Source organism: Pezoporus occidentalis, unplaced genomic scaffold, assembly GCF_034315485.1.
Source record: "Pezoporus occidentalis ecotype Australia unplaced genomic scaffold, CSIRO_AGI_Poc_V1 ctg6, whole genome shotgun sequence".
NCBI classification, from domain to species: Eukaryota; Metazoa; Chordata; class Aves; order Psittaciformes; family Psittacidae; genus Pezoporus; species Pezoporus occidentalis.
The window spans coordinates 7,289,195-7,314,563 of NW_026915943.1; the positions used below are offsets into that span (position 1 = coordinate 7,289,195).

Below are 25,369 nucleotides of genomic sequence, written 5' to 3' on the forward strand. Positions count from 1 at the left end.
TCAAATGAAATTCAAGAAATAATCTCTGCTGTTAAAAAGGAGCTAAAAAGTAAATTCAATAGCTATTCCTGCCACATAAAAGCACTGGAAATTAGCCTGTATACCAAGGTAAATTTACATATTTACATAGGTGATATGGTCTTACATAGCTGAACTGTACTGTGCTGTTCTAAAACTGAGAGCTTTTAGACTTTTTGTCTTTTGATTGTTATTGCCACATTGCCTGAAATACAGTGACAGAGGTCTATTGGCTTCTACAGACACACTTCATCATGACAATAGAAACAGTCGCTTCTGGCGCAGAAGTCTATGATTATGTTGGTATATATCTATCTTTGTTCTACTTATTTCTGTAGCAGCAACCCAAATGAAGGCTGGGCAGTTTTAGTGATTTAACAGAAAGTGAGAGAGATACAAGCTCCAGTAGCTTTGTGATATTCTAGCATTACAAAAATGCAACTAACTGGGCTTACTGGGCTAGACATATCATATTTAGTGATGATTTGTGCCTTCTGAATAATACAGGCTGTGTATATACCTGCAAATTCAAGCACATGCATACTGCAACAGGGCTATTTTAGGACATTCTCTGGCACACATTTTTCATGTATTGATTAGTTTTCCCCCAAACAGGTTCTTTTCAGGGACTGTTCCCAGGAGAATGTTTGCATGCAGCCGCCCTCTTTAGGAGGCTAAGATGATTTTACTGGCATAGACATAGACTATTTCATGTCATTTTGCCTCAGTACCCAGGAAATTTCCTGGCCACATTGAATTTACCAGTGTAGACATGGCTATAAAATAACTATAGCTACAAACATGTATTTTCATCCAATTGTGAGACTTTGCTGTTTTCTAACAACATGAACCTGGATGGACTTTACTGACTTAATTAGATTACATTACCAGAATGAAGTGGATTTGATGGTTTTTTGCACCGAGCTGAGCAAAGAGTTATGTGAAAATGATACAGGTGTCAAGAGGAACTACCAGTACAGATATTGGAGGAGATAACCAAGATAGAAGGAAGCAAGTAGCACAAAGGAATCAGCAAGTTGCTAGCAGATTTTCTAAATGAACTGGGGAGGCCATATAGTTATGATAGTTATAGAGTTATAGTTATGTTTCTTTACTGTGAGGGTGGTGAGGCACTGGAATGGGTTTCCCAAGGAAGCTGTGAATGCTCCATCCCTGGCAGTGTTCAAGGCCAGGTTGGACAGAGCCTTGGGTAAGATGGTTTAGTGTGAGTTGTCCCTGCCCATGGCAAGCGGTTTGGAACTAGATGATCTTAAGGTCCTTTCCAACCCTAACTATTCTATGATTCTATGTTTAGTTCATTTTTATCAAGGGTGTTATAAATCATATCCAGATTTTTAGAATTTTTCCATCGTGGTAATAAGCACACAGAAAATTTACAAGTAGCAATGTATATATTTAAGAAACAGTCAGGTTTATAACTTCTCATATAAGGTCAGTTCCCACAGACATATTCAGAAAATAAAGACAATTTTTTATTAGAAAGTTGCTTTAGAAGGTATTTTTTTTATATAACTTGAATAGGTAGAACAAAAAAAAAACATATTGTGTTTAAAATACATTGTCAGTGTATGTATAAAAGCTCTAAGTTCTTTGCTCAAGTTTTCCAAGTTATATCTGATAATGGGTGCTTACCACTTCTATTTTTCAGCCATTTCTGTGTATGTTATACTTAAAAAACAAATACAAAATTGGACTACAATAAATTTATCCTCAAAGGTTATTATTCTCTTTTGACATCTTCTATCTATGTATAACTGCTGCCTTATCTAGGGAAAGAATGAAAGAGATTGAACAGATCTGCGTTTTCAGTCGGTGAGTTTGGGGTGAAGATACAACACAAACTGATGCTTCTTTATTAGCCTTGAATACAAATTCAAACAATTGCTTATGATGGAATAACAGTCAATACAGCTCCTTCAAGTAGCACTAAGTAAGAAATCAGAATCTCACTTCAGAAATTCAAAAGGGAACAAAAATAGCCTAAGCTTGAACCGGAAAACAGCCACAGATCTGCTGCAGAATACACTGATTATCCAAGCTGTGTAGCTAAACAGAAAGAGAGAAGAAAAGAGGAGGATCCAGAAATGTGAAGGAATTTAGGCTTTCAATAAGCACTCAAAATGAAAAGAGGGCACGAGAAACCTTTTAAACAACTCATCTGTAATATGGTGTTCCTTTTAGAATTTCAAGTCTCTTCCCATAACAAAAAAATGCCTGCTATGTTAGGCAGTAGTTATAGATTTCTTTAAAAGAAAAGGTAAAGTGCTTATTTGCAGAACAGCATCTCTTTTTTAATCCCTAAAGAAAGGAGAAAATACTTTATTCCATTGAGAAGTTGCCATGGCAACATGGATACCCATGAATACATGCTGAAATTTTTGCTTTTGCCTTACTTTTCCTTCCACATGCTGCTGTTACCATTTAGCTGAGTGAATTATCCATCCATATTTTTCTCATGTTTATCATCTAAGTGACAATTCTGATTCCTGCCTTAGATTTTACCAGCAAGACTATCAGGAATCTTTAGTGTTTCAATTTGTTTGCTTGGCTTATGTTTTAGGGTAGGTGGGAAGGATTTTCTCGTGTTTTCAGTTACTTGCTTGTGATGATTCAAGTGTTGAATTAGGAATTAGGACTGCATGACACCTACTACTGCTTTACCAGTTTACGCAATTCTATGTTGACTTAACAGAAAGCTATATGGGAAATGGAGATCTTCCATGACATTTGAGAGGTTATTTGTCTTGGTGCCCATTTCTATAATTATTCTAGATAATGGGTGTGCTAAAAAAAAAACAACAAAAAGCAAACAATAATAATTATGCTTCATTTAAATAGTAGTAGGTGAAATTCTGCTCTCCTCTGCTCCAGAACTAATATGGAGAAACAACTGAAGCAGTGGAGTTACAAATGTATAAAAAGCTTTCTGCAAATAAAATCAGAATCTTTCTACTGGTAGTTACATTAGAGCTTAGGGATCCCCCCAGTGTGCTAGAGAGATGATAAAGAAAATAAAGCAGGAGAATGGAATTGCTGGTTTAGTTCTTATGGCAAGCAGGCTATAGCTCCAACTTTAGCCCCCAGTATTTTTGTCTTTCCTAAAAGATATGACTTGAGAGAAGTAATTGCATAAGGTGGAGAGCTGTCTGCTGTCAGATGTGCTGGTGTAAGCCTGCAGCCAATTCTTTGATGCAAGCACCAAGAATTTCCTTTGGAATGTCATTCTGTATCACCCTGTAGAACCGCTTACACAAATGTAAAGCTACTGCAAAAAGGAAACAAGTTACACAAAGAGAAAATGGTTGTAGTGTTCCTAGACTAATAATGACAGTATTTTAGATCCACTACCTGAAGATAAGATTTTATAAGAAATATGAAATTCAGCTATTCAGAGACAGCAATTTAATTCTAAGCACAGTTTATCAGGGGGCTATGTTACTAGCTGAATAGTCTGAAGGAATCATTTGAGGCACTATTTCATGCCCCCCTTTAAAAACTTCAGGATATTTTCAAGAATACAAACACCAGAACCCAACACTGCTTGATTCTTAAATCAGCCAAAGTCTTACATCCATCTGCTCGTGGACACCCAAATATCTCATGAACTCCATGTCTTTATTTCTTATTGCAACTCGTTAGGGTTTTTTTGCCAGCTATAGGCTGGTGAACTAAAAACAACAACCCAAATGGAGCAAGCAGCTATAAAGGAAGACTTTATCAATCATAGGTAGGATCAAGGCTCATAGAATACCAGGTTGGAAGAGACCTCAAGGATCATCTGGACCAACCTTTCTTTACAAAAGCACAGTCTAGCCAACATAGCTCAGCACCCTGTCCAGCTGAATCTCTATCAATATTGATCTAATAATATGCTTACATGGGTTATAAAATTGAAGTGTTTCCTGTTGCAAAGAGGTAACTCTTTACATGCCACACCACCGCCTGAGGGAACCAGGATCTGTGCACAGCAGATGCAGCCACTCGGGTATCCTCAGCCTCTTTATGTCACTGCAACCTCAGAGTAATTCCCATTCTTCTATGGGATCACGTGTGTGTGACAGCAGAGTTTGGACTGTGGTTAGCTGTTTTCCAGTATATAACCGTGCTTGCTGAGGAGTCATGTAGTGTAAAAAATAAGCATCTTCAGAGGTGCATAAATTAATAGCTAAGGAATGTAAAAAAAATTGGTTTGTTAATAAATCGCCAGAAAAAGCAGCTTACCGTCTCTCTGTAGAGAGATATGTCCTAGTGAATTTGCAGTAGATGTGGAGACAGCAGCACCAACAGTATAGCTTGGAGACAGAGAGAAAGCAGGGAATCATGCTTTGCCAAACCAGAATATTTCAGCACCGATTGAGAGCAGAGCTTCCTACCCCACCCCAGAACTATTTTGAGGTGCTGAATGGGGTAAAATTACCTCCCAGTTCTGGGTTGCTTCTGAGCAAAAAGGTGAAATTCAGCCAGCTTTTACTGAAGGCTGAGAAAATACCTTGAAGGCTCTGGGTTTGTTTCAGTACTGTCACTTTGTGTTTGTCTCATCTCCTTTTAGCTTGAGTTTCACAACTCTTCCAGTTAATGCATATGTCGTGAGGGTCAGAAAGATAATTAATGACCTTATCGTTGCACAAAGAGGTTTCTTAGAATTTCTCTAAATCTTTGCTTTCCAAATTTTCTTTTTATTCAGTTTCACCTTTCCATTCCTGTTAATATTCAGGAGTATATGAAGAACCAGATAGATATATATATATACAGTGTCTTAATAAATTTTTGATCTGCTGTAGACACAGCACCTTTAAAGTTCTGCCTATAAAAACAAGCTCCCAACAGTTTGTTCTGCTGCTGGTTATTTGGGAATTTCATTGCATTTTCCCTGTTTGGTGAGCAAATGGCTTGTGGATGCCAGTTAACTAGGATTAGATTATGCCAGACCCTAATGCAGCCAAAAAAGTAAAATTTAAACCTCTTTACAATTGCCAAATATTTTAAATCCAGTGTGAGGGCTGCATTTTAATGCTGTTCCCAAGCAAGGGTGTGAGAATAACAGGAGAAAGACAGAGAAAGGCAATGAATCAGAACAAAATCTCTTTTGGCCAAAAATGGGACCTGAGGCTCCAGTTGAGAAGTCTGGACTTCACATAGGACAAACGGAGACATGGGGATGTGTCACATCACATCCCCGTGGCTGGGAAGGGAGCCACAGAAAGCAAGCCATGTGGTTGCTCTGGCTGTAGTCTGAAGTGGTTCTTTTAGGCTATTTTAACCTGGAGCATAACACTGTGAAACACGATGATACACTTTCTGGGTGGGGGGAAACTCACACTCAGTGGGCTCAGCAGAGTAAGGGACCAGCTCGAAAGGATTCATAGGTGTGGATTAACCCTTTGAATGGCAGTACTTCTCCAGCAAAATGAGGAACTTCAGCTTGCTTTGTAAGTGAGCAGCTGTTTCAATACCATAGAAAATCACCTTTTTCTGAGTGTTCAGGTGTGTTACCTGTCCTGGATGTCCCTGTGAGCTCAGCTCCAACAAGTACAAAGAAACCACAAAGAATGTCCCACCAAACCCCCCAAAGCTTTGAATTCAAAAATAGCAGGCACAGAACTGAACATTGCTGAAGGCCCCTGAAATGCAATTCACTTTATATAGGCACAGGGCCTGCTCTGTCTTTTTGAAAGAAGAAAGGGTTTCCCAGTCGCAAAAAGGTGCGAGACAGCCGCAGCGCTTCTGAACATTTACAGTCTGTTTTCTAAGAAACAATACCAAGAGCTGTGCTAAAGATGTCAACTGCAGTGCACGGAGGGATGTTTTGGGCTGAGTGCTACAAGGCCCAGGAAAGATGCTGCGTATTCTGGAGTGCCATCTACTGGCATTTACTCTGCTAACTACTTACATAAGCATTTCCTCGGAGTATCTTCCCAGCGATTTCCCTGGAGCTGATGGATATATGCATGAAGGAGAGCAGGCGCTCGGTGCAGTTTGAATAGGAAGACTTGTCCGGGGTGAGCTCAGAAATTTGCTTAGGACTGTTCCAAAAGTGAACAGAAAATCATGTTCTTAGTAGAAAGTACTGCTGCTGAATGGAACAAATGTGACCCCTTTTGTGTGTGCTTTATGCAGTTGCATCCAGAAAGAACAATTTGACTGACCTGTGTTCTGTTATCACTTACACATCACATGACTGATAAACCAGCAAATCATACTTTCAGGGTAGACCCATAATTTATATTACCTAAGTTGCACCTTTCTGGAAAAGCATCCAGGTTAATTTCATGTCCAGACCTTAATTTTTAGCTCAGAAAAAAAGTCACAGACTAATATTTTCATTCCTGGCCCATATGTTGGCTTTTCTTGACCATGACTTAGTTACCAAATACCTTATAGCGTCTGGCTTCTATTTGGGATTAATTTGGTTAGTCAGACAGTTAATGAGGGATACACTAAGAAGTAAATGTAAAAGAAAAATTAGCACTTTAATAATTTATAAGCCTCATAACATTAGCAGTTGCATTAAATCCCACTGAAATTGATAAATAGAACAAAGGGAAGGTGTTTGTCTAATTATATTTGAGCTCATGCTTAAAGATTCCCTCTCTGAATATCTGAAAAGCTGGTCTTGAAGGAAGAATCTGATTGCTCTTTAAAGACACAGTGGGAGTATATTCCCATGGCAGAGGAGAGAGGATGAAAAGATAGGAGATGGCAAGGCAGATATGGACCTGAATAAAGTCCATAGAAAACAGAGTTAAACAGAAAATCCACATGTATGTATTTTCTGAGCCAAATGACAACTGGGAAATGGGTTGAGTTTCACCAGCCAAAACACACTTGCTTTCTTCACAAGTGCATTTCTATGGACATAGGGCTGTGCATTTTTATAAACAAAGAAATTACTGGATTACCTCTTGAATCATCCCCTATTTTCCTTCTAACAGGAATAAACTCTCAGTAACACAAAGCAATCATAAAACCAGCACTGTAGCTATGCTTTGTGTTTATAACAGTAGGTCTCTCCCTTCACTCCTTCTCCCTTCTTGGGGGGGATTCTTGGAAGAGACTTCTTAGAGGCACAGTCCTGACCTCAGTCCCTCTTATAGGCACAATCCTGACCCACTTGGTGAGTTTCTGGGAGCTATGTGAACATGAAACTCTCTGCTGGGCAACTTCCTACAGCCTCCAAGGGCACCTTGGTTGTTTTAACAGATTACTAAGGCAGATTTCAGCTAATACAGCAGTCTCCAAGGATGTTTTTCTCTGATAAGCTTCCTTATCTCCTTAAAAAATCCCCAAAATGACAAGAATGATTTATTCAGGAGATTCATATTCATAGGAAATTTATCATATAAGAACTCTAGATTCATAAGAAATCTAGGTTATATCAAGAGCTTCGTCAGACACTTTCTGACGTGGTCAAATCATTTAGAAAAGGATTCATCTCAAATACTTCCACTCGTTTGATTTAGTCAGGCAACAAAGCAACTTGCCTTTGGCTCTGTCTTTAGTCACTTCAGAGGCACATCCATACCTTTAGGGTATGATTCATCCCATTCTAATGCAGAAACAGAGCATTAAGTGGAACACTCTTAATTTTGCTTCCCTTGCTAACTGCAGTCCAGAGACTGGTTCTGCATTGTTTTTTTCATACATTTTATTTCATTGACTTAGTCAGTGGAGAGGGTTAGGCACCCTTAGAGGTAAGTACATCCCATCTACCTGACATCTGTCTTAGGAGGGCTGAATCACACTCAGGAGATGCCTTTCCCCTGACTGCAGAGGTTATCTTAAAGTGTTGCTTCAGTTTGGCAATTTGTACTGGTGAAGTGAATCTCCTACTCACTTCCTGCACTAAAAGAGAATCTCATGTTCTTCCATCCCATTCTAGCAGAGATGATTGCTTTCACTCACCTTCTCATTCACTGTTTCCATGAAATAGAAATACACCTCTGGGATGAAAGAATTCTGGAGGTTTCAGTGTTACAAGTTTTCTCCTCTATGATGTCTCACTCAGTAATGAACGTCTTCTTTCTCCACAAAAAATTCTCATTAACTATGTTGATTATCTGACAATCACAGAGTCCTGTATTTCGAAGGAATCTCTGGTGATTTGGAGTTTTATTTGTTTTGGTGGGGTTTTCAGTAAAAAAACCCAAAACAACAGATAGCAGAACACTGTTGTTCTGTTTCGTTCTCCTAGATCCATCAGCTGTTCTGCTATACACACCCACCAAATTCTTTAGTCTGATCTTCTGCTTGTGTCATTATATTTTCCTCCATATTTGTCCTGGGTTCAGCAGTAGCAGTCATGTTTCTCCTTCTTGGTAGCTGGTGCAGTGCATTTTCCTGGGAACAGAGCTGATAGCGATGTTTTGGTTTGGCCAAGGACTTTGTGAGCCTCATGCTCTGCCAGGGAGGAGGGGAAGCCAGGAGGAAGCAGAGACAGGACACCTGACCCAAACTGACCAAAGAGGTATTCCATACCACAGCACGTCATGCCCAGGATGTAACTGGGAGTTAGCCGGAAGGGCTGGGAGACTGCAGGGTTGGAGGAGGTATCGGTCGAAATGGGGGGGCAAGTTATCAGTCGGCTGGTGCTGAGGTGTTGTATTCTCTTCCCTTGTTATTTCCTTTATCATTATTATCACTGGTGGTAGCAGTAGTGATTTGTGTTATACCTTAGTTACTAAACTGTTCTTATCTCAACCTGTGGGAGTTGCATTCTTTTCAATTCTCCTCTCCGTCCCTCCAAGAGCAGGGGGAGGGCAAGAAAGGGGGGGGAAGTGAGTGAACGAATTACCTCACTGGGTTTAAACCACGACAATATTCCATACTGACACCATGTCAAGGAAGTTCCTGAATATAAAGTAGAAATGCAAGTTAGCACTTGTACTAATTCCCTGTATTTTTATTGTACCAGAATATGACAAAAAAATCCTCCTTCTCATTCTGATCACTTCTCTGGCCAAGAAAGACATGCAGTGCGAGCTACTATAAAAGATCATGATCATCAAAGACACATTCTTAGACAATAAATACGTTATTGTGGCATAAAAAATATTGAGCAGCCACTTTGTGACACTTACAGACTGTGTGGGTAGTTTTAACTCATGGCAAATGTGAAGGAGCTTGACTCAGCCAAAACTAGCTGACTGTCATTTGAGGTTACATTGAACTTCATTTCTGTTCCAGGAGTCTCAAATAGGACTAGCAGCTTCTACAGATCATCTGACAAATAATGACTTGTTATGCAATTGTAACTGGACTTTGCCTGTGAACCCAGAGCATTTATATAAATTATGTTTGATTCTGACAGCATTTAATATCTGTATTCAGATACTGAGGTGCTTTTCCAATACCCACCACTGTGATATCTCAATTGCTGATACATGCTCATCCTTGTAACATTCCTCAGAAGTAGAGCAGCATCTTTTCACATTTTGTACATACATCATCATCAAGACAGAGTGAAACTAAGTGCTCGTTTAGTCTGACAAAACACAGATATTTTCAGAATGAAAGGGGTTTGGTTTTGGAGCTATTTTCATATTCAAAGCCAACAATTCCCCCTCTTACTGTGTGGGGAGCAAAAATCTGTGATTTTGGCTTTGTTCAGGATGCTTTGGCTGAAGCCAAAATCCTCCATTTCGCAACCGCAGCAGCATATTTAACTCCACTCCTGTCCTGCTTGCCTACTATTTGTAGGTAACACTGAATTGAGCCTCAGCGTGTTTTCAAGGGTATAAATGAGAACTGATGCCTTAGTCCACATGGGTAGTTTCAGATACAGATTAGTGTATTCTTTTAAGATGTACCCTGTACTAGAAGGATGTCTTCTTTGAAATAACCCAGCTTATATGAAAATCATACACAGAAAAATTTAAAATTAATATATAATCTTTCTTGCAACAAACTTATTGCATTGCACGTTTTCTTCACTCCTTAAAAAAAATATTAACATCTTCTGTTTGCTTTTATTTTTTACAATTGCAACTCTGCTAATAGAAAGTGTTTTATACAGGTAATTTGTACTCGGTCTGAAGAGTACAACAGCCGTGAGGCTTTATGCAATGCCACAAGTGAGGGACCTATACTGCGAAATCCTGGGAACAATGATAAATCAAGGACCCCAAGGCTCCCATCCTCAGCTGAAGTTGAATTTTGCCTATCACTGACTCAGTATGAATCTGGACCCATGGATAAAATGGCCAATTACAGTTTCCGAAACACTTTGGAAGGTAACATGATTATTCTATTATGCCATTTCCATCTGTAAATTGAGTCTCTCTGGGGTTAGAGTCACTAAACTTGGCTGTGTGAGTTGATTCTATGAAGCACCACCCAAAAAGAAATAAAATCTTGTGTTTTCCTCTGGAGTAGCAACAGACACAAAGAACCATGTTAAAGGCATTTGATAAGAAAATAGAAAATAACATGTTAGGAGATATTGTTTCCTGATATTGTCTGCACCAAGCACAGCAAAGAAATATAAGACTGTATAAAAGGAGACCACCTAATAATCTACGTACACATAACAATGTCCATGTGCGTTACAGGTTTGCCCTGAAACCCACTGTGTTCCAGAGGCCAACAAGGCTGAAAAAGGGTGCTGCCAGTTGGCATGTTATGTCTGCATCCTTCAACTGTGAACTCCATAGCAGACTTCTCTCCAAATTCTAAGGATTAGGGATTAAGTTATACCTAAAAGAATGAGACTTGGTATTATTTCCAGATGAATTTAGTTTTTTATCTTAATTATCTAACTATCCAACCTGGTTTGAATGTTCCTAATGTGCTAGTAAACAAGGGACGTTAGCTAAGAGGAGTAATTATTCTTAATTATCTATCTATCTGTCTACCTAGTCTTTTTTGAATCTTGCTCATTTGCTAATGAATAAGGATAGCACATGATATGTATCAATTAATATTTCTACAGTATCATATATCAGTTGAATCAAATATTACCTACTCTTGATGTCCCAGAGATTTTTTTCTTGCAAGGAACTGAGCAAGGGCCAAAATAATGCATTATAGGAGCTCATGTGAGGGTAAGAAATCAAAACTTTTAATATGTTCAGTGTAACTCTTAAATGCAGTGTGGAATGCTGTAAAGATTTCTTAGGATGAAAAAAAAATGAAGCAGTTTAAGCTCTAAAAGCAGTCAAAAATGTGGAATTTTTGTGCTGAGAATCCAGACATTAATTGACTCCAGCTCTGGACATAGCTGTGCTTTTTATCTTTGAAAACAGTAGCTACACAAATTATGGGAAAGAAAAAGGTGACATAACTGAGTAGAAATTTGTTTACATTTTTATCCTTAAAGTACGTAAATAGATGCAAAGCATGGAACAGAAGTAGAGAAACGAGAACTGAAATAAACAAGTCATAACATAATGAGAGTGCACCATCGTGCTGCTAGTGTTGTGAACAAAAGCAAATGCACAGTCTATGGAAGTTAAGCTGAGCCCCACAGGGGTTTGCTGAGAAGCAGAGTCAAAACGGACCACTCACTCACAAAGCCAAAAAGTCAGTATCATGACTGCTCATTAAAAGAGAGTAATTGAGTGGGTACTTGCATAAAAAGGGAAAAACCTGCTTTTTGTCAATGTCAAGTTTAAATTGGCAGCTAAATAGAGTCATAGATCAAATATACCCCTTTTGATAAAAATGGGTGCATTTTCTCATTGAAAATAACAGTAGCTGTGTTACACAGAATAGCACAAAGATCAGAAAAGCACCTTTACTTCTCAAGGAGACTGGAAGAAGTGATTTTAACTCTAAAATCAGAGTCAGTGTTTTGTTCCATTAATCTGTCAAACATTTTCCTTATTGCTGTCTCTCTGTCACATTAATTTCATGGCTAGCAAGCACAGTCATGGCTGGTCTTTGTTAACATCATAGTGTCATCTGCCAATCACACTTGAAGAGGGTCATGCTTTAATCTGAATAATGGTAATATCATTGTATCTTACAAGAACTCTTCTGAATCAAATTTTTCCTCCAAATGAGTTCTTTTGTTCTGTGTAACGACCCTTCAGAAGCTGAAGAGTGTTCATCTTTCTCCTAACTGAGGTTATGAAGCTCCAGCTCACCACTGAGGTCATTTGGAGCCCTCCAAATACCACACAAGGCATGTCATGTTTGTTGCTATTAGATTCTAATGTTTTTCTTGAGATTTAGATAGTTCTAATAGACTGGGGAAAAAAAAAAACAACAAACAAATATGTTCTCATGGATATATGCAAGCCAGATACAATTCAGAGTCCATACAGCTTGGGTAGCTACAGAACCTTTATTTTGTTGGTCAAGATACTTCATTTCTTCTGGATGAATCCAGTTAACACAGGGCAGAGCATGTTTGCTTTATCAATCCATCAAGATAGGCCCTCCATGACACATACCATAGCCCTCTCAGAGAACATGTAGGACCCTTCCTATGTGATTCTAAACGGGAAGAAAAGAGCCTGAGAATCCTCTTTTCTCCTGGCAGTGGATATGGACCTCTGTGAGTCCTGTGAATCATGTCGAGGGAGCCTGGGAAGCTGCAGCTTAGTAGGGTAAGACTGAGACAATGAATGTCCCCTCCTTAGTAGCTCTGTAGACTTGAAACCAGAACAACCTAACATTAGATGTCTGTTCTAGGGGAAAACCTGTTAATAAAGTGACCATGTTTACTCATAGACCAACTCCCAGTGCAATTACCAGATCCTATATTGCTGTCTAACTTTTATAGCTTAGCTAAAAGAGACCTACATTGCTCAAGTGCTTATATGGAAAACCGTAAAAGGCAGCAGAGTGATATTATCTTTCTTTCCATAAGAATATTTCTTTCGAGACAGAGATCACTAAAGCATAGCTGTGTCCACATCATCCCATAATCATAGAATCACAGAATAGTTAGGGTTGGAAAGGACCTTAAGATCATCAACCCATCCAACCCCCCTGCCGTGGGCAGGGACACCTCACACTAAACCATCTCACACAAGGCTTCGTCCAACCTGGTCTTGAACATCGCCAGGGATGGAGCATTCACAGCCTCCCTGGGCAACCCATTCCAGTGCCTCACCACCCTAACAGGAAAGAATTTCCTCCTTATGTCCAGTCTAAACTTCCACTGTTTAAGTTTTAACCCATTATCCCTTGTCCTGTCACTACAGTCCCTAATGAAGAGTCCCTCCCCATCATCCCTATAGGCTCCCTTCAGATACTGGAAGGCTGCTATGAGGTCTCCACGCAGCCTTCTCTTCTCCAGGCTGAACAGCCCCAACTTCCTCAGCCTATCTTCATACGGGAGGTTCTCCAGTCCCCTGATCATCCTCGTGGCCTCCTCTCGACTTGTTCCAACAGTTCCATGTCCTTTTTATGTTGAGGACACCAGAACTGCACACAATACTCCAAGTGAGGTCTCACGAGAGCAGAGAAGAGGGTCAGGATCACCTCCTTCGACCTGCTGGTCACGCTTCTTTTGATGAGTGTCTGAATGTGAGCCAGGTGTGGCTCAGTATTTCTCTATATTACCGTGGAGATGGAGCCTATTCAATCAGCACAACTTTTTGCAGATTTTTTTCTCTGAGGATATTTTATTTTTTAACCTGAATTATGTCAACACTCAACTGTACATCACAGGACCACAAACATTTCTGTCAACTAACTTATATAGCCAACACGATAGTGAACTGCAATATGAAGCCAAGAATACATGGTTAATGTTGACAAAGATGGTGGTAAGATTTTCAACAAGTATTACTGCCAAAAAAACCATATCGTGTTAGCTCCTTTCTTAAAAGTGGCTTGCTTATTATTTTTTATTGTACAGATGCCAAGCTTCAATTGCCAGCTTGCATTTATTGTTCCAGTGCCTACTTCTACATGACAGCACTCTTACAAACCTAACACTCTATATTTCCTAACATTTACTACTTTTCCTAAGCAAAAAACTTTTCAGTCCTTCTTTACTTGTTTACACAAGTTAGTGCCATCACACCTAAGGTCAAATTCTAGTAGCTTTTAGATCCAACATAAATCCAAAGTGTATTGACTGTACTGGAGCTACTCTAGTGACCAGAACCAACCTAGTGACTGTAATTGACTGGCTCCTGATTTACAGCAATGTGAGATTCACCCTTCAGTTTAGTTCTGTAATGTTCTCACTTAAAAGAACCAACCATATAGAAGAATACTTTCTAGGGAAAACTTAATGCTCTTCCATGCTTGAGTGTACTAGAACAAAGACAGCACCATTTTACCCTTCAGAGAGGTGGGTATAAACATTATTATGCAGGCTGAATCTCTGTTTGACTAACAGAAAATGTTGCACAGAGACAGAAATTTTGTCACTCAAAGAGTAACTACAACAGCCATAAACAGCAAAGGTCAGTATTGCTCAATAAAACAACACCCCACTGAGGCTGAGCACATGGGTTGTCCTTTCACTTTGGGACAGGACAGTTTTTGTTTTAACTGTAAAACAACAGGTTAAAAGCAGTTTGCATATTGCCACTTGAAGTGGGAAAAAACATTTTATGTAGGATTTGTTGAATCATAGCTCTAATTGGGGAACACTTTTGACCTCACTGGACACTTCATAGATACAAGATGAGAACCAAAAATCAGTTTGGTTTATCAACATCAGGTGAGATCCGAAATGGATTAGCTGACTGCAAATGAAATAGCTGGGTTTCTCCTTTGTGGACTTCAGTTTTGGTGTGACACCTCAAATGCTATCTCCTAAGAATAAGAGAAGGTGAAAACCTTAAAATTTCTTGTTATTTGTGAGCAAATTTCACATCTGAAATTATTTTATTCATGGCAGTTTCAAATGAAAACCAGTGCCTTCCAAGTTTGGCACAAAATAACAAAAGAACATTTAAAAAGAAAAAAATTCTAAAACTCTGTATCGCTTTCATTATTCATAATTAACTCATGACACATGGTATCAAGTCAAGCCATGTCATAGCATTCCACTGTCTGTCACAATTATGCATTGTTACTGCTGCTCTATCATGAAATAATGGAATAAAACATCAAACATTTCAAAATGTAATTTCATTTGAATAGGACATTTTCCTTTTTTTTATTGAAATAAGATATTTTCATCTGGGAAAGTTTTCTCAGTATTTTCACTGTGATCCATATAGCTAATGAAAAATGGTTTCTCAAAATGACGTTTGCCAACAGAAAACTTCTAATTAAAAAAGTTAGACCCTACAGCCAACATTCTCACCCAGCTCAAACATCAATCTCTGGGTAAACTTATGCTGCACATTGAGGAAGTGCTGTTAACTTGCAGAGCGCTATTAGTAGAGAACTAAAAAGTCTACTGTCCCCAGACCACAGTCTATTGTCCCCAGACCACAGTCTATTGTCCCCAAAACAGTCATTTTGGTGGAAAAATCTAGATGGTGACATGGTCTAAATTAGACAATCACAAACTTTCATTTACTAGAGCCCCTAGGCCAAATTCTGTGTATCTTGCAACTACCTCACTCTAGAGAGAATACAGCAATAACATTGCTTGAGAAAATATATAAGATTTAACCCTGAAAAATTTCCTGTGAGATTGCCAATGGCAGAAAAACTCCACAAACTTAAGCCAGAAGAACATCACTAATTTCAAAGACCAGAAAGGATATGGCCTTAAAACTCTTATATTCTTCCTATTTTAAAGTAGACACATCTATCTGACTTGAACTTCCCTAAAATGTGAAATCCTTATTAATGAAAAAAATCATCCCAAGGGAGAGCAGGACTAAGTATGTCAGCCAATTGGACTCAGACATAAAATGATAGGATCACAGAATCATTTAGGTTGGAAAAGACCTTTCAGATCATTGACCCCAACCATAAACCAAACACTATCAAGTCCATCACTAACTATGTCCCTTTACACCACATCTACATGTGTTTTAAATACCTCCAGGGATGGTGACTCCACCACTTCCCTGGGCAGCCTGTTCCAACATTTGACAATCCTTTCAGTAAATAATTTTCTTCTAATATCCAATCTAAACCTCCCCTGGTACAACTTGAGGCAGTTTCTTCTTGTCTTATCTCTCATTACTTGGGAAAAGAGACCAACCCCCACCACAAAAAGTGTTTCAGCAGCTGTAAAGAGTGATAAGGTCCCCTCTGAGCCTTCTGTTCTCCAAATTAAATCCCCTAAGTCCCTCAGCCATTCCCATCACTCTTGCGCTCCAGACCCTTTGCCAGCTCCATTGCCCTTCTCTAGACCCACTCCAGCACCTCAATGTCTCTTTCATATTGAGGGGTCCAGAACTGAACACAGGATTTGAGATGTGGCCTGACCAGTGCCCAGTACAGGGGGATGATCATTGCCCCGGCCCTGCTGCCACACTGGTGCTGATACAGGCCAGGATGCTGCTTGCCTTCTTGGCTGCCTGGGCACAAACTGCTCATGTTCAGCTCCATCAGTCAGCACCCACAGGTCCTTTTCCATGAGCAGTTTCCAGCCACTCTTCCCTAAGCCTGTAGCATTTGTTTGGGGTTGTTGGCCCAAATGTAGGACCCAAATGCACTTTGCCTTGTTAAACCTCATACCATTGGCTACAGCCCATTGATGCATCCTGTCCAGATCCATCTGCAGAGCTTCCTACCCTCCAGCAGATCAACACTCCCACTCAACTTGGTGTTGTCTACAAACTGTCCTAACAACTGGCCCAGAAAACCATACAAAACTAAAATTTTTTTGTAAGAAAAACAGTTAATAAAGCCACCTGCAAGACTGTTATCAATAACTCAATGTTAGCAATGCTGCAGATGTTAAGCAGCCCACTAAGATAATCATAGGAGATAGGACTATTGGAATGGTTCCTCATTCCTGTAGCACTGAATGTTGCTAATGCTCTCCAAGTCCTGCAAAATCTATGCAGAGCTTCAGTCAGAAGCAAATGAGCAACTGAGGAAAACACTATCTGTTTTTAGTACAAAAAGCTTTGCCCTTGAGTGATTGTACATGAACTTTCATGGTCTCCGTTACTGGATTGTAAAATCCACAGTTAATATAATTAAATCTTTATTAAAAGACACACCTTACCTAACTACATGTTCACTAAGAACCATGCATATATCACCCTAAAAACTGTCAGGCAGCCTTAATTTTGAGTGGCATCAAGCTCCTCCTATAGTAAACTCTGGGCTAAATCCCCATCTGATTTAATCTGGCCTGACTCTAGTGAAGCTACTTCAAACCCACTGAATTTTGCTGACTTACAGTGCTATAAGCAGGAGCAGAATCAAGTTTATGATCTCTTAAAAATGTGATTTTTCTCTTATTGAAACCACTGGTAAAACTTCCAGTCACTTCAGTGATGTAGACCCTAGGGGTTATTTCTAATGCACCATAATTAAATGAGGGTTTAAAAGGATGTCTGAATGCTACAGCTTCCTATACTGGCCAAATGATCTAACAGCTCACTGACATCAGGGACAGTCCAGCTTCTCTGTGCAGTCTCTGCTATCAGTTGCTTTCCCTCCTTTTTTGATACCAACACTGGTTCTTATCATGCCCTTACATGAGATGCTGTATCTCAGTAGCCTGGGAAAAAACTGAAATCCCATACTCCAGGGTAGTTTACTGCCAGGATAATGAGTTAAATCAGATGGTACAAGGATATGCATGAGAAAGGGAGGCAGAGCAGGGGGCAAGGCAAGGGGAGGAAGTGGAGGCAAGGAACTCTTATTTCAGCTCACTGCAGTTGTAGGTCTATAGCCTCACGTTTGCTGTGGAGGTGATTTCACTGCAGCCACTTCAGCAAAGTTGCCAGTACCCTGGAAAAAAATGCTCATTTTATTCACATATACTTTTTCATTTGTTCTACCCCATTTCACAGTGTGTCATCCTGAATAGGTGACTGCACTGAAGTCCTTTTAAAAGTCTGAGTGAAAAGAATAAGTCCCAGAGTAATAAAGTGAAGTGACATCACGTTGTGGTTTTATTCCTGATAACAATTCATATCAGTTTTCATAATGAGAAATCAGATATTAGAGGTTCTCATGCACATGGTTAAACATGATGTCACCTTTGACACTGATTGACTGCACCCCAATTAACTGGGAGCTGGAGGGTGGGGTTGCTAAAGCTGTCCCGTTTACGGAGTTTTGATTATTAAGATAAATTGTTTGTGTGCAGATGTTCCATGAAAATCTATCCAGAGCCAAAGAGAGTATTTTGTGTACTGGTTTATGAATTATTAGGCCAAGTGCTTGCAATGCATTAAGAAATATCCCAAGAAGTATCCCAAGTCTGATATAAACCATCTTCCCTTCTGCCTACACTCTGCGTAAAGTTTATCTTCCCTTAAACATACTTATAATGCAGCTGAATATAAGTGGAAGAGTTGCTTCAGAATGATACACAGATAGATCATTTTCAGTTCTTATTCACAGTAATTTCCTAGTGTTGCTACATCACCTGATTCCAGCAATCATACACTGTGGCCATCAGCAAAGAAGGCCAGAATTGTTGCTATTGGATCCTGTGAGATCTAGCCAGACCGTCAATGTACATCATTCTTCATAGGTAATATTTTAGTCTGCTGTTTCCCCTGATTGACAGCTAGGTAGCAGTATTCACCACCAGGCAAATTTCTGTGGGCAATGTTTTCCCTTTGGGAACTTCTGCCCATTGCTGTTTATGTCACCATGCAGCGTCTTCAATAATCCCAGTACACATCAGATCTACTTAAAACATGCAGTTATCTGTAGGCGTTAACATGTTCCTCTTTCTTGCCTAAATTCAGACTCCCTCCACCCTGAAGTCTTACAGTTTTCACCAGAAGCCAACTCTACCTCCTCCAACTGTCCTGATTATGCTTTCTACTCTGACGTTTCTTGAATATCTCAAAATCGTTGTCCTCCTATTACAATCAGAGAGATGGATGGTTATTATGGTGTATTGGTTCCTAGGTGCCACAGCTATGATTTGATCCCTGCTATAATTACCAGTGGTTTTGTGCCAGATGTTTTTCCCCTGTTTGAAGAGGTTAACAGACAAGGCAAAACCCAATGAGGGACTTCAGAGTAACAAAACAATGTGATCATTTCCCAGTGGAGTCTAGAACTCAGCATTCCGAGTTCATAGGGTATGACCTTACTCATAAGGCATCTCTAGCCATGTCTCAAGTAATACTTTGTGTGACTCAAAGAGTAACAAATCCAAAGAGCAAACCAGTTGGTACCGAGGACATGATTTCCATGTTAAACATGAGGGTTTTGACAGGGAAAGGGTTCTTTCCCATCAGCTCTAGTTCAGTCCCATGTACTGAGCATCAGCAGATATTTGGTACATTTTAGATTTCCTACAAAGGAATCCAGCCTGCAAAGTCAGAAATTGCCCTGTGATGTGAATCACAGCATGAAACAGGAGGGCTGTTGGGAGATTCACTTCAAAAGTATGTTGCTGATCCTTGTTCGAATGCTAATTCTTGGTCCAAATAAGTAAATAAAGCAAGTATTCAAAGTATGTGAGGCATTTCCCAAAGGAAATAGCTAAGATCTTTCTTTTCTCCACCTTGCAGACATGATAAACTGCAACAATACAGGGAAAATACCGAGGATCACCACAAGCATATGTTCACAGCTCTTTTTGATTATCAAATTGTAAAGATGTTTTTATATGTTTCCACTTTACTTCCTCATCCTACAGCTTATAGAAATTGTGAGAAGAAGACATCTTCAGGAACCAGATCAGGTTTTGTAGCATAAATAGAACTGGCATTGAGTTAAGAAATAGACTGGGAGGACAATTCATGTTTCTGCTGTTTCTTCCCAGAAAATCCCAGAGAAGGATAGGATGATTCAGTTGACTTGTATTAGGAGTCCTTACAAGTAGGGAGGAAGCTCAGCTGTTAGGAATACCAACATCAGAGCTGAGGTACGGCCAGACTACCAAATTAAAACTAATGGAAAGATTCATCTTCCAGCATTTCCTATTTGGGGTTGGTCTGTGTGACCTCTTCTGAAAGGCCGTGTTTTAAGTGCCCTCCAAAATAACCAGAACCTACAGACTTGCATGCTGCAAGTCTGGTTGTGGAAAATTATTATTTAGCAAATTCTTTTGTAAAGGTTATTATTGTATTGTGTTGGTTGTTATTAATAAAATAACGTGTTCTATAGAGACAAACAATAGTAAATGATTATCTGATGAGATAAAATAGCCTGTTTTATCTTAGGAACCTGTAGGTATAGAGATCAAAAATGAAAATAAAGTGAATAAATGTTCTCAACATAAATAGATGAACACACACAAATGGCTGCAGTGATTATGCTGCCTTTTAACAGGCAGGCACCATGGACAAAGAAGTTTACAAATATAAATCAGTTAAGCAGTACATTTGCTGACATCCTGCATTAGTTACATGGCAAGACTTTTAATTTAGCTTATTATAATTTCATCTTTGCTATGCCTTTGAAATACATTAGCACCCCTTTACCTGTTTTCTTAAGCTCTTGTCTAAAAAAGCTGAATGTAAATGAAGTGAAAGTAGGTACTTTGATCTTCAGTCTTACTGGAAAGAAAATTATACCCATTGTCATATCAGCATATGATTTCCTCTTGAATATACAGGCTTTGCTGATCCACGGACTGCAATATCAAACATATCTCAAAGCGGTTTGCATAATGCGCTTCACATCTACATGAATGGCTCCATGTCCCAAGTACAAGGTTCTGCAAATGATCCTATCTTTGTACTACACCATGCATTTGTTGACAGGTGAGTTTAGTTCTTCTTAGTAAATCTCATTTATTTTGTGTTTTTATAGTGTTTTTCACCTACATTTCAGAACTGCAAATATTTTACATGTCTTTACATGCACAGCATTTTAAGACATGTGGAACTGATCTCTGCTATTATTTGAGAGCAAGTGTCTTTCCTAACCTGTCTGTATGTTCACTGGATTAAATATAATTTGACAAGTTGACAAATGCATTCAGCTTTTATTACCAAGGTAAAAATAGTTCTGCAGTGATGTCATAGTGATTAATATATATGGATGTGTATGTCAGGAAGTTTGGACCAGAAGTGTGTGACTCATTTTAACACGACTATAATCAGTTGGAGCAATTCCTTTACATTCTAAATGTCAGTGCTGTTTTAATTTTTATTCCATAAGGAAAATCCAAGCATGCTATTCATAAATAAAGAAAAAAATCTGTATTTCAGTGTGATAAACAAAATTGTGACTGTCTCTTGATGAAAGAGAAGAGTACAGCTGTGCAGAACGAAAGCAAAGCAAACAGAAGGATATCATGTTTATTAATAAGAAAGGGTAGGGAAACACAGTTTTGCAATAAAAGAGTGTCTATGTTTAGGACAGTACTCCAAGATTTAATGGTGACTTTAAGAATTTCTGTGTCACTATAATAAATGCAAGTGGCTGCAAACAATCCGCTGTGCATGACATTACACTAAACTCTGATGACTAAAGTGAAAAAAAGAAGTTAACTAAGCAAAGGCAAACAACCCTTGTCCTGAAGCACTTGGTTTATTCTTATCAATTTTCCTCTGCTTTCCCACCATGCACTGATGGTGACTTGGCTACTGCAGTGCCTAGAAAAAAAGCACTATTACCCTGTACAAACTTTGGGAACTCTCATAAATTTGTATGCTCAGAAACCTACTGACTGAGACTCTGCCTGCATGTGGCAAGGTGTTTATTCAGATGAAAACCAGAATGGTTTCTTCATTTGGGTCACTGAGGCATGCAGCACAGGAGGGATGAAGATTACAACTTGCAGACATCATTCAGCAGTGTAGTTCTTTAGTTCTAGGTAGTTCATACAAAAACTGCCATATAAAACTTTATTTTATTTAACTGAAAAGCTTGTAGGTATAAAAAGGCAAATTTGAAGTCAAGCTTTTTCTCCTCAGTTTATATATTTAATGAGCCTAATGGTTGTATCCTTCACACACTGCACATCCAGAAATAGGACATCAAGTCTAAGCAGGTCACCCAGGCATCACTAGAATGGTTCCTTCAAAGGGTGACCTACCTGTCTTCTGCTCCTGATTAGCCTTCTGAAGGTATCAGGTTTGAAACTCTCTTCTATTAAAAGCTTTTCTGCAGAACATTTTACAGAGTTAAACACTGTAGCTTAGCTATGATCCACCCATCGACTGCTTGACAGAATGGATGAACCAACATTTCAGGTCATGAGTTTGGCACCTGGAAATTAACTTTCCAACATCTACACTATTAAAGAACAGATCAGCTGAATATTAAAGGAAGAGAAACACAGAAGAAAAAGTTTTATGCTCTGCCATACCAAAAGAATTATTTTCCTTACTCATTCACGTTTGTATCGTACCAATGCATCTCTTAGCTCCCACTCGCTGAAGGGCTTAAGTAGGATCTTGGTCTTCATGCTGACCCCTCCAACAGACGAATTTCTTTCATAGTCACTATGAGCCCTTGGAAATACTTTTCATAGCTGTAGCTGTTACCCATTTTAGACAGCAAAATTGCTTGCAAAAGATAACATCATTAGATCCTACTGGTGTTAAGTAAATAAATCACTGCACAGGCATTGTGGGGGCAATACAGATATCCACATTGCAACCTCATCCCATCTGCGTAGAAAGAATGTTAGCAGTGCTCTGCAGCTACTGTGTGTATGGTCTTTAGTACACATGGATGTAAAACCTGATAATAATGCTGCCTTCTGTGTGACAGAAATACATTAGCATGATTAGTGTTACTTAGCAGCCTTATCCATGACAGATTAATCATGCTTTTAGTTATAATTAATAAGTAGGTGACTGATAGGTACATACGGTACATTTCAAAAAACCCTTGTTCCTCTTTACACAGATTTTAAATCTGAAGGGCTGCAAAGAAGTTATTTTCTGAGAGGCAAGCAAGGATACAAAGAATAAAAGAAATGGGAGAAATAGTCTCCACAGCAGCAGAAACACTTTTTTTTTTGTCTTTATCAACTTCTCTCATAGGAGCAGAACACTTTACAGCTGATTGCTCTCACAACATTAGGTGAATGGGCTTTTGACTACCTTTTAAACTAAATCTTTTCTATCATTCTATTATTCTATGAAACTTTTTTTAAACTAAATCTATTCTATGATTCCATGATTGATTCTATGATGCTATGATTCTATCTTCTGTCACAGACAGCATTTCTTCAAGGCCTTGCTGAGCACATGAAGAGTTGTGAGGCAAAGGTTTAATGGCCAAGGCTGTAATAAGGCTGGACACCTGCAGCCACAGGTCTGCTGGGTCTTGCAAAGGCAGGGAACAGCTCTGTGTCAAGAAATCAAGAATGATCATCATTTTGAGCATACACATAGGACCTAAAAAGGGGATTCCTCACTCCACAGCAAATTCCTTGGGGGAAACTGAGCATGTAGGTTACTCTCCCAGACTCACATCTCCTGGAGATGTGTCTCCTTCCCATTGATTTCAGTAAGACTGTTGAGGAGCTGTTGATCAGAGCTTCAGCTAACCCATCTGTAAAGTGGGTGATATTAGAGTCCTACGCAACAGGGACGCTGTCAGGGTAAATGCATTAACGACTGTGAAATGCTCAGTTACGACCATAATAGGAGTGATAGGAGTAAGGCAATAGATCATTGGAACTGATTCTACATAGAAACATATGGTACAGAGGAGGATAAACAAGTGTATACGGAGTCTGCTGACAGGTGTGAGCCAAATGTTAGGAGCTGCATTCCAAACTGAGCAACAGTCAGCCTCCCATCTGCTACTCCCCAGCCTTCCCTACCCAGGCCTGATGTGCAAAATGAGGGAAGGATGGATGGAACAGAGGTGTAGTTGAGATCTCTCAGGTGAAAAGCAAAGCATTTGCTTATAAATGCTTCCTTTTATTTAGGTCATTTTATCTCAGCAATGCAGAAGTATGAAGGTACTCACCTGTCTTAGCGCTGATAAATCAGGCTCCTTGCCTTATTTGCTAGCTAGAACACCTAGGGATCAAACCTCAGTGCTTGCTAAAAGCAGATGACAACCCCAAAAAATATTGTTAATTGAATACCTTAAAACCAAAAAGGATGCAACAAAATATACATTCAGCAAAAAATGAGAGGTTTTTAGCTCTCTGAAGCATTTCTCTAATTGCAAGTGTTGCTGCTATTCAGATACGCTCTCCAGTCAGCACAAGGGAATAACAAGGGAGCAGTCAACCCACTCAAGCTGGAAGGAGCAGCTGCACAAGAAGTGAAAGCAAGGGCCCCTAGTCCCACTTGAGCTCAGTAGGGTGTTTTCTGTGCTCTGAAAATGAACTCTTTTCTCTGTGCTGACTCTTTCAGACCCTCCATCCCTATAGCCACACAGTATCTTCATCTGTTATCCCTGCACTTCTGTCCTTTGAATGTTTCTTCCATCTTTCTTATTTGTTCTGTATCTCTCCTTTTCTTGACTTCCACATCCCACCACAACAATTCCCTCTGAAACCTGGAACAAAAACTAAATAGCAATGGGAAAAATAAGTCACCATAAAAGATCACCATTAAAGATTATTCAGAGCAGCCCTGTGGAGAAGGACTTCGGGGTATTAGTAGATGAGAAAATGAACATGAGCCAGCTTCAATGTGCACTCGCAGCCCAGAAAGCCAACCGTATCCTGGGCTGCATCAAAAGGAGCGTGACCAGCAGGTCGAAGGAGGTGATCCTGCCCCTCTACTCTGCTCTTGTGAGACCTCACCTGGAGTATTGTGTGCAGTTCTGGTGTCCTCAACATAAAAAGGACATGGAACTGTTGGAACAAGTCCAGAGGAGGGCCACGAGGATGATCAGGGGACTGGAGCACCTCCCGTATGAAGACAGGCTGAGGAAGTTGGGGCTGTTCAGCCTGGAGAAGAGAAGGCTGCGTGGAGACCTCATAGCAGCCTTCCAGTATCTGAAGGGGGCCTATAGGGATGCTGGAGAGGGACTCTTCATTAGGGACTGTAGTGACAGGACAAGGGGTAACGGGTTAAAACTTAAACAGAGGAGGTTTAGATTGGATATAAGGAAGAAGTTCTTTACTGTGAGGTTGGTGAGGCACTGGAATGGGTTGCCCAGGGAGGTTGTGAATGCTCCATCCCTGGCAGTATTCAAGGCCAGGTTGGACAGAGCCTTGGGTGAGATGGTTTAGTGTGAGGTGTCCCTGCCCATGGTAGGGAGGTTGGAACTGGAGGATCTTAAGGTCCTTTCCAACCCTAACGGTTCTATGATTCTATGATACTGTCTCTATACTAGTTCATACCTGCAGCTAATGTAATAGTGTTCCAGTTCTCATCTCATTTCTAAGGTCTCACAGTAATGGATGGGGTTTATTACAATAACATAGATGACTTTCAAAGTCCCT

At 39.6% G+C, this 25,369-nt stretch overlaps 1 protein-coding gene across 1 annotated transcript in view; it reads left to right on the plus strand.

Annotated features, from left to right (window-relative positions):
- The window catches only part of TYR (tyrosinase), a 51,283-nt gene that overhangs the window by 1,684 nt on the left and 24,230 nt on the right, over window positions 1-25,369 (plus strand). The window contains exons 2-3 of the mRNA XM_062639231.1: window positions 10,052-10,268; window positions 20,615-20,762. Coding sequence (XP_062495215.1) covers window positions 10,052-10,268; window positions 20,615-20,762 — 365 coding nt within the window. The remainder of the gene's footprint in view (window positions 1-10,051; window positions 10,269-20,614; window positions 20,763-25,369) is intronic.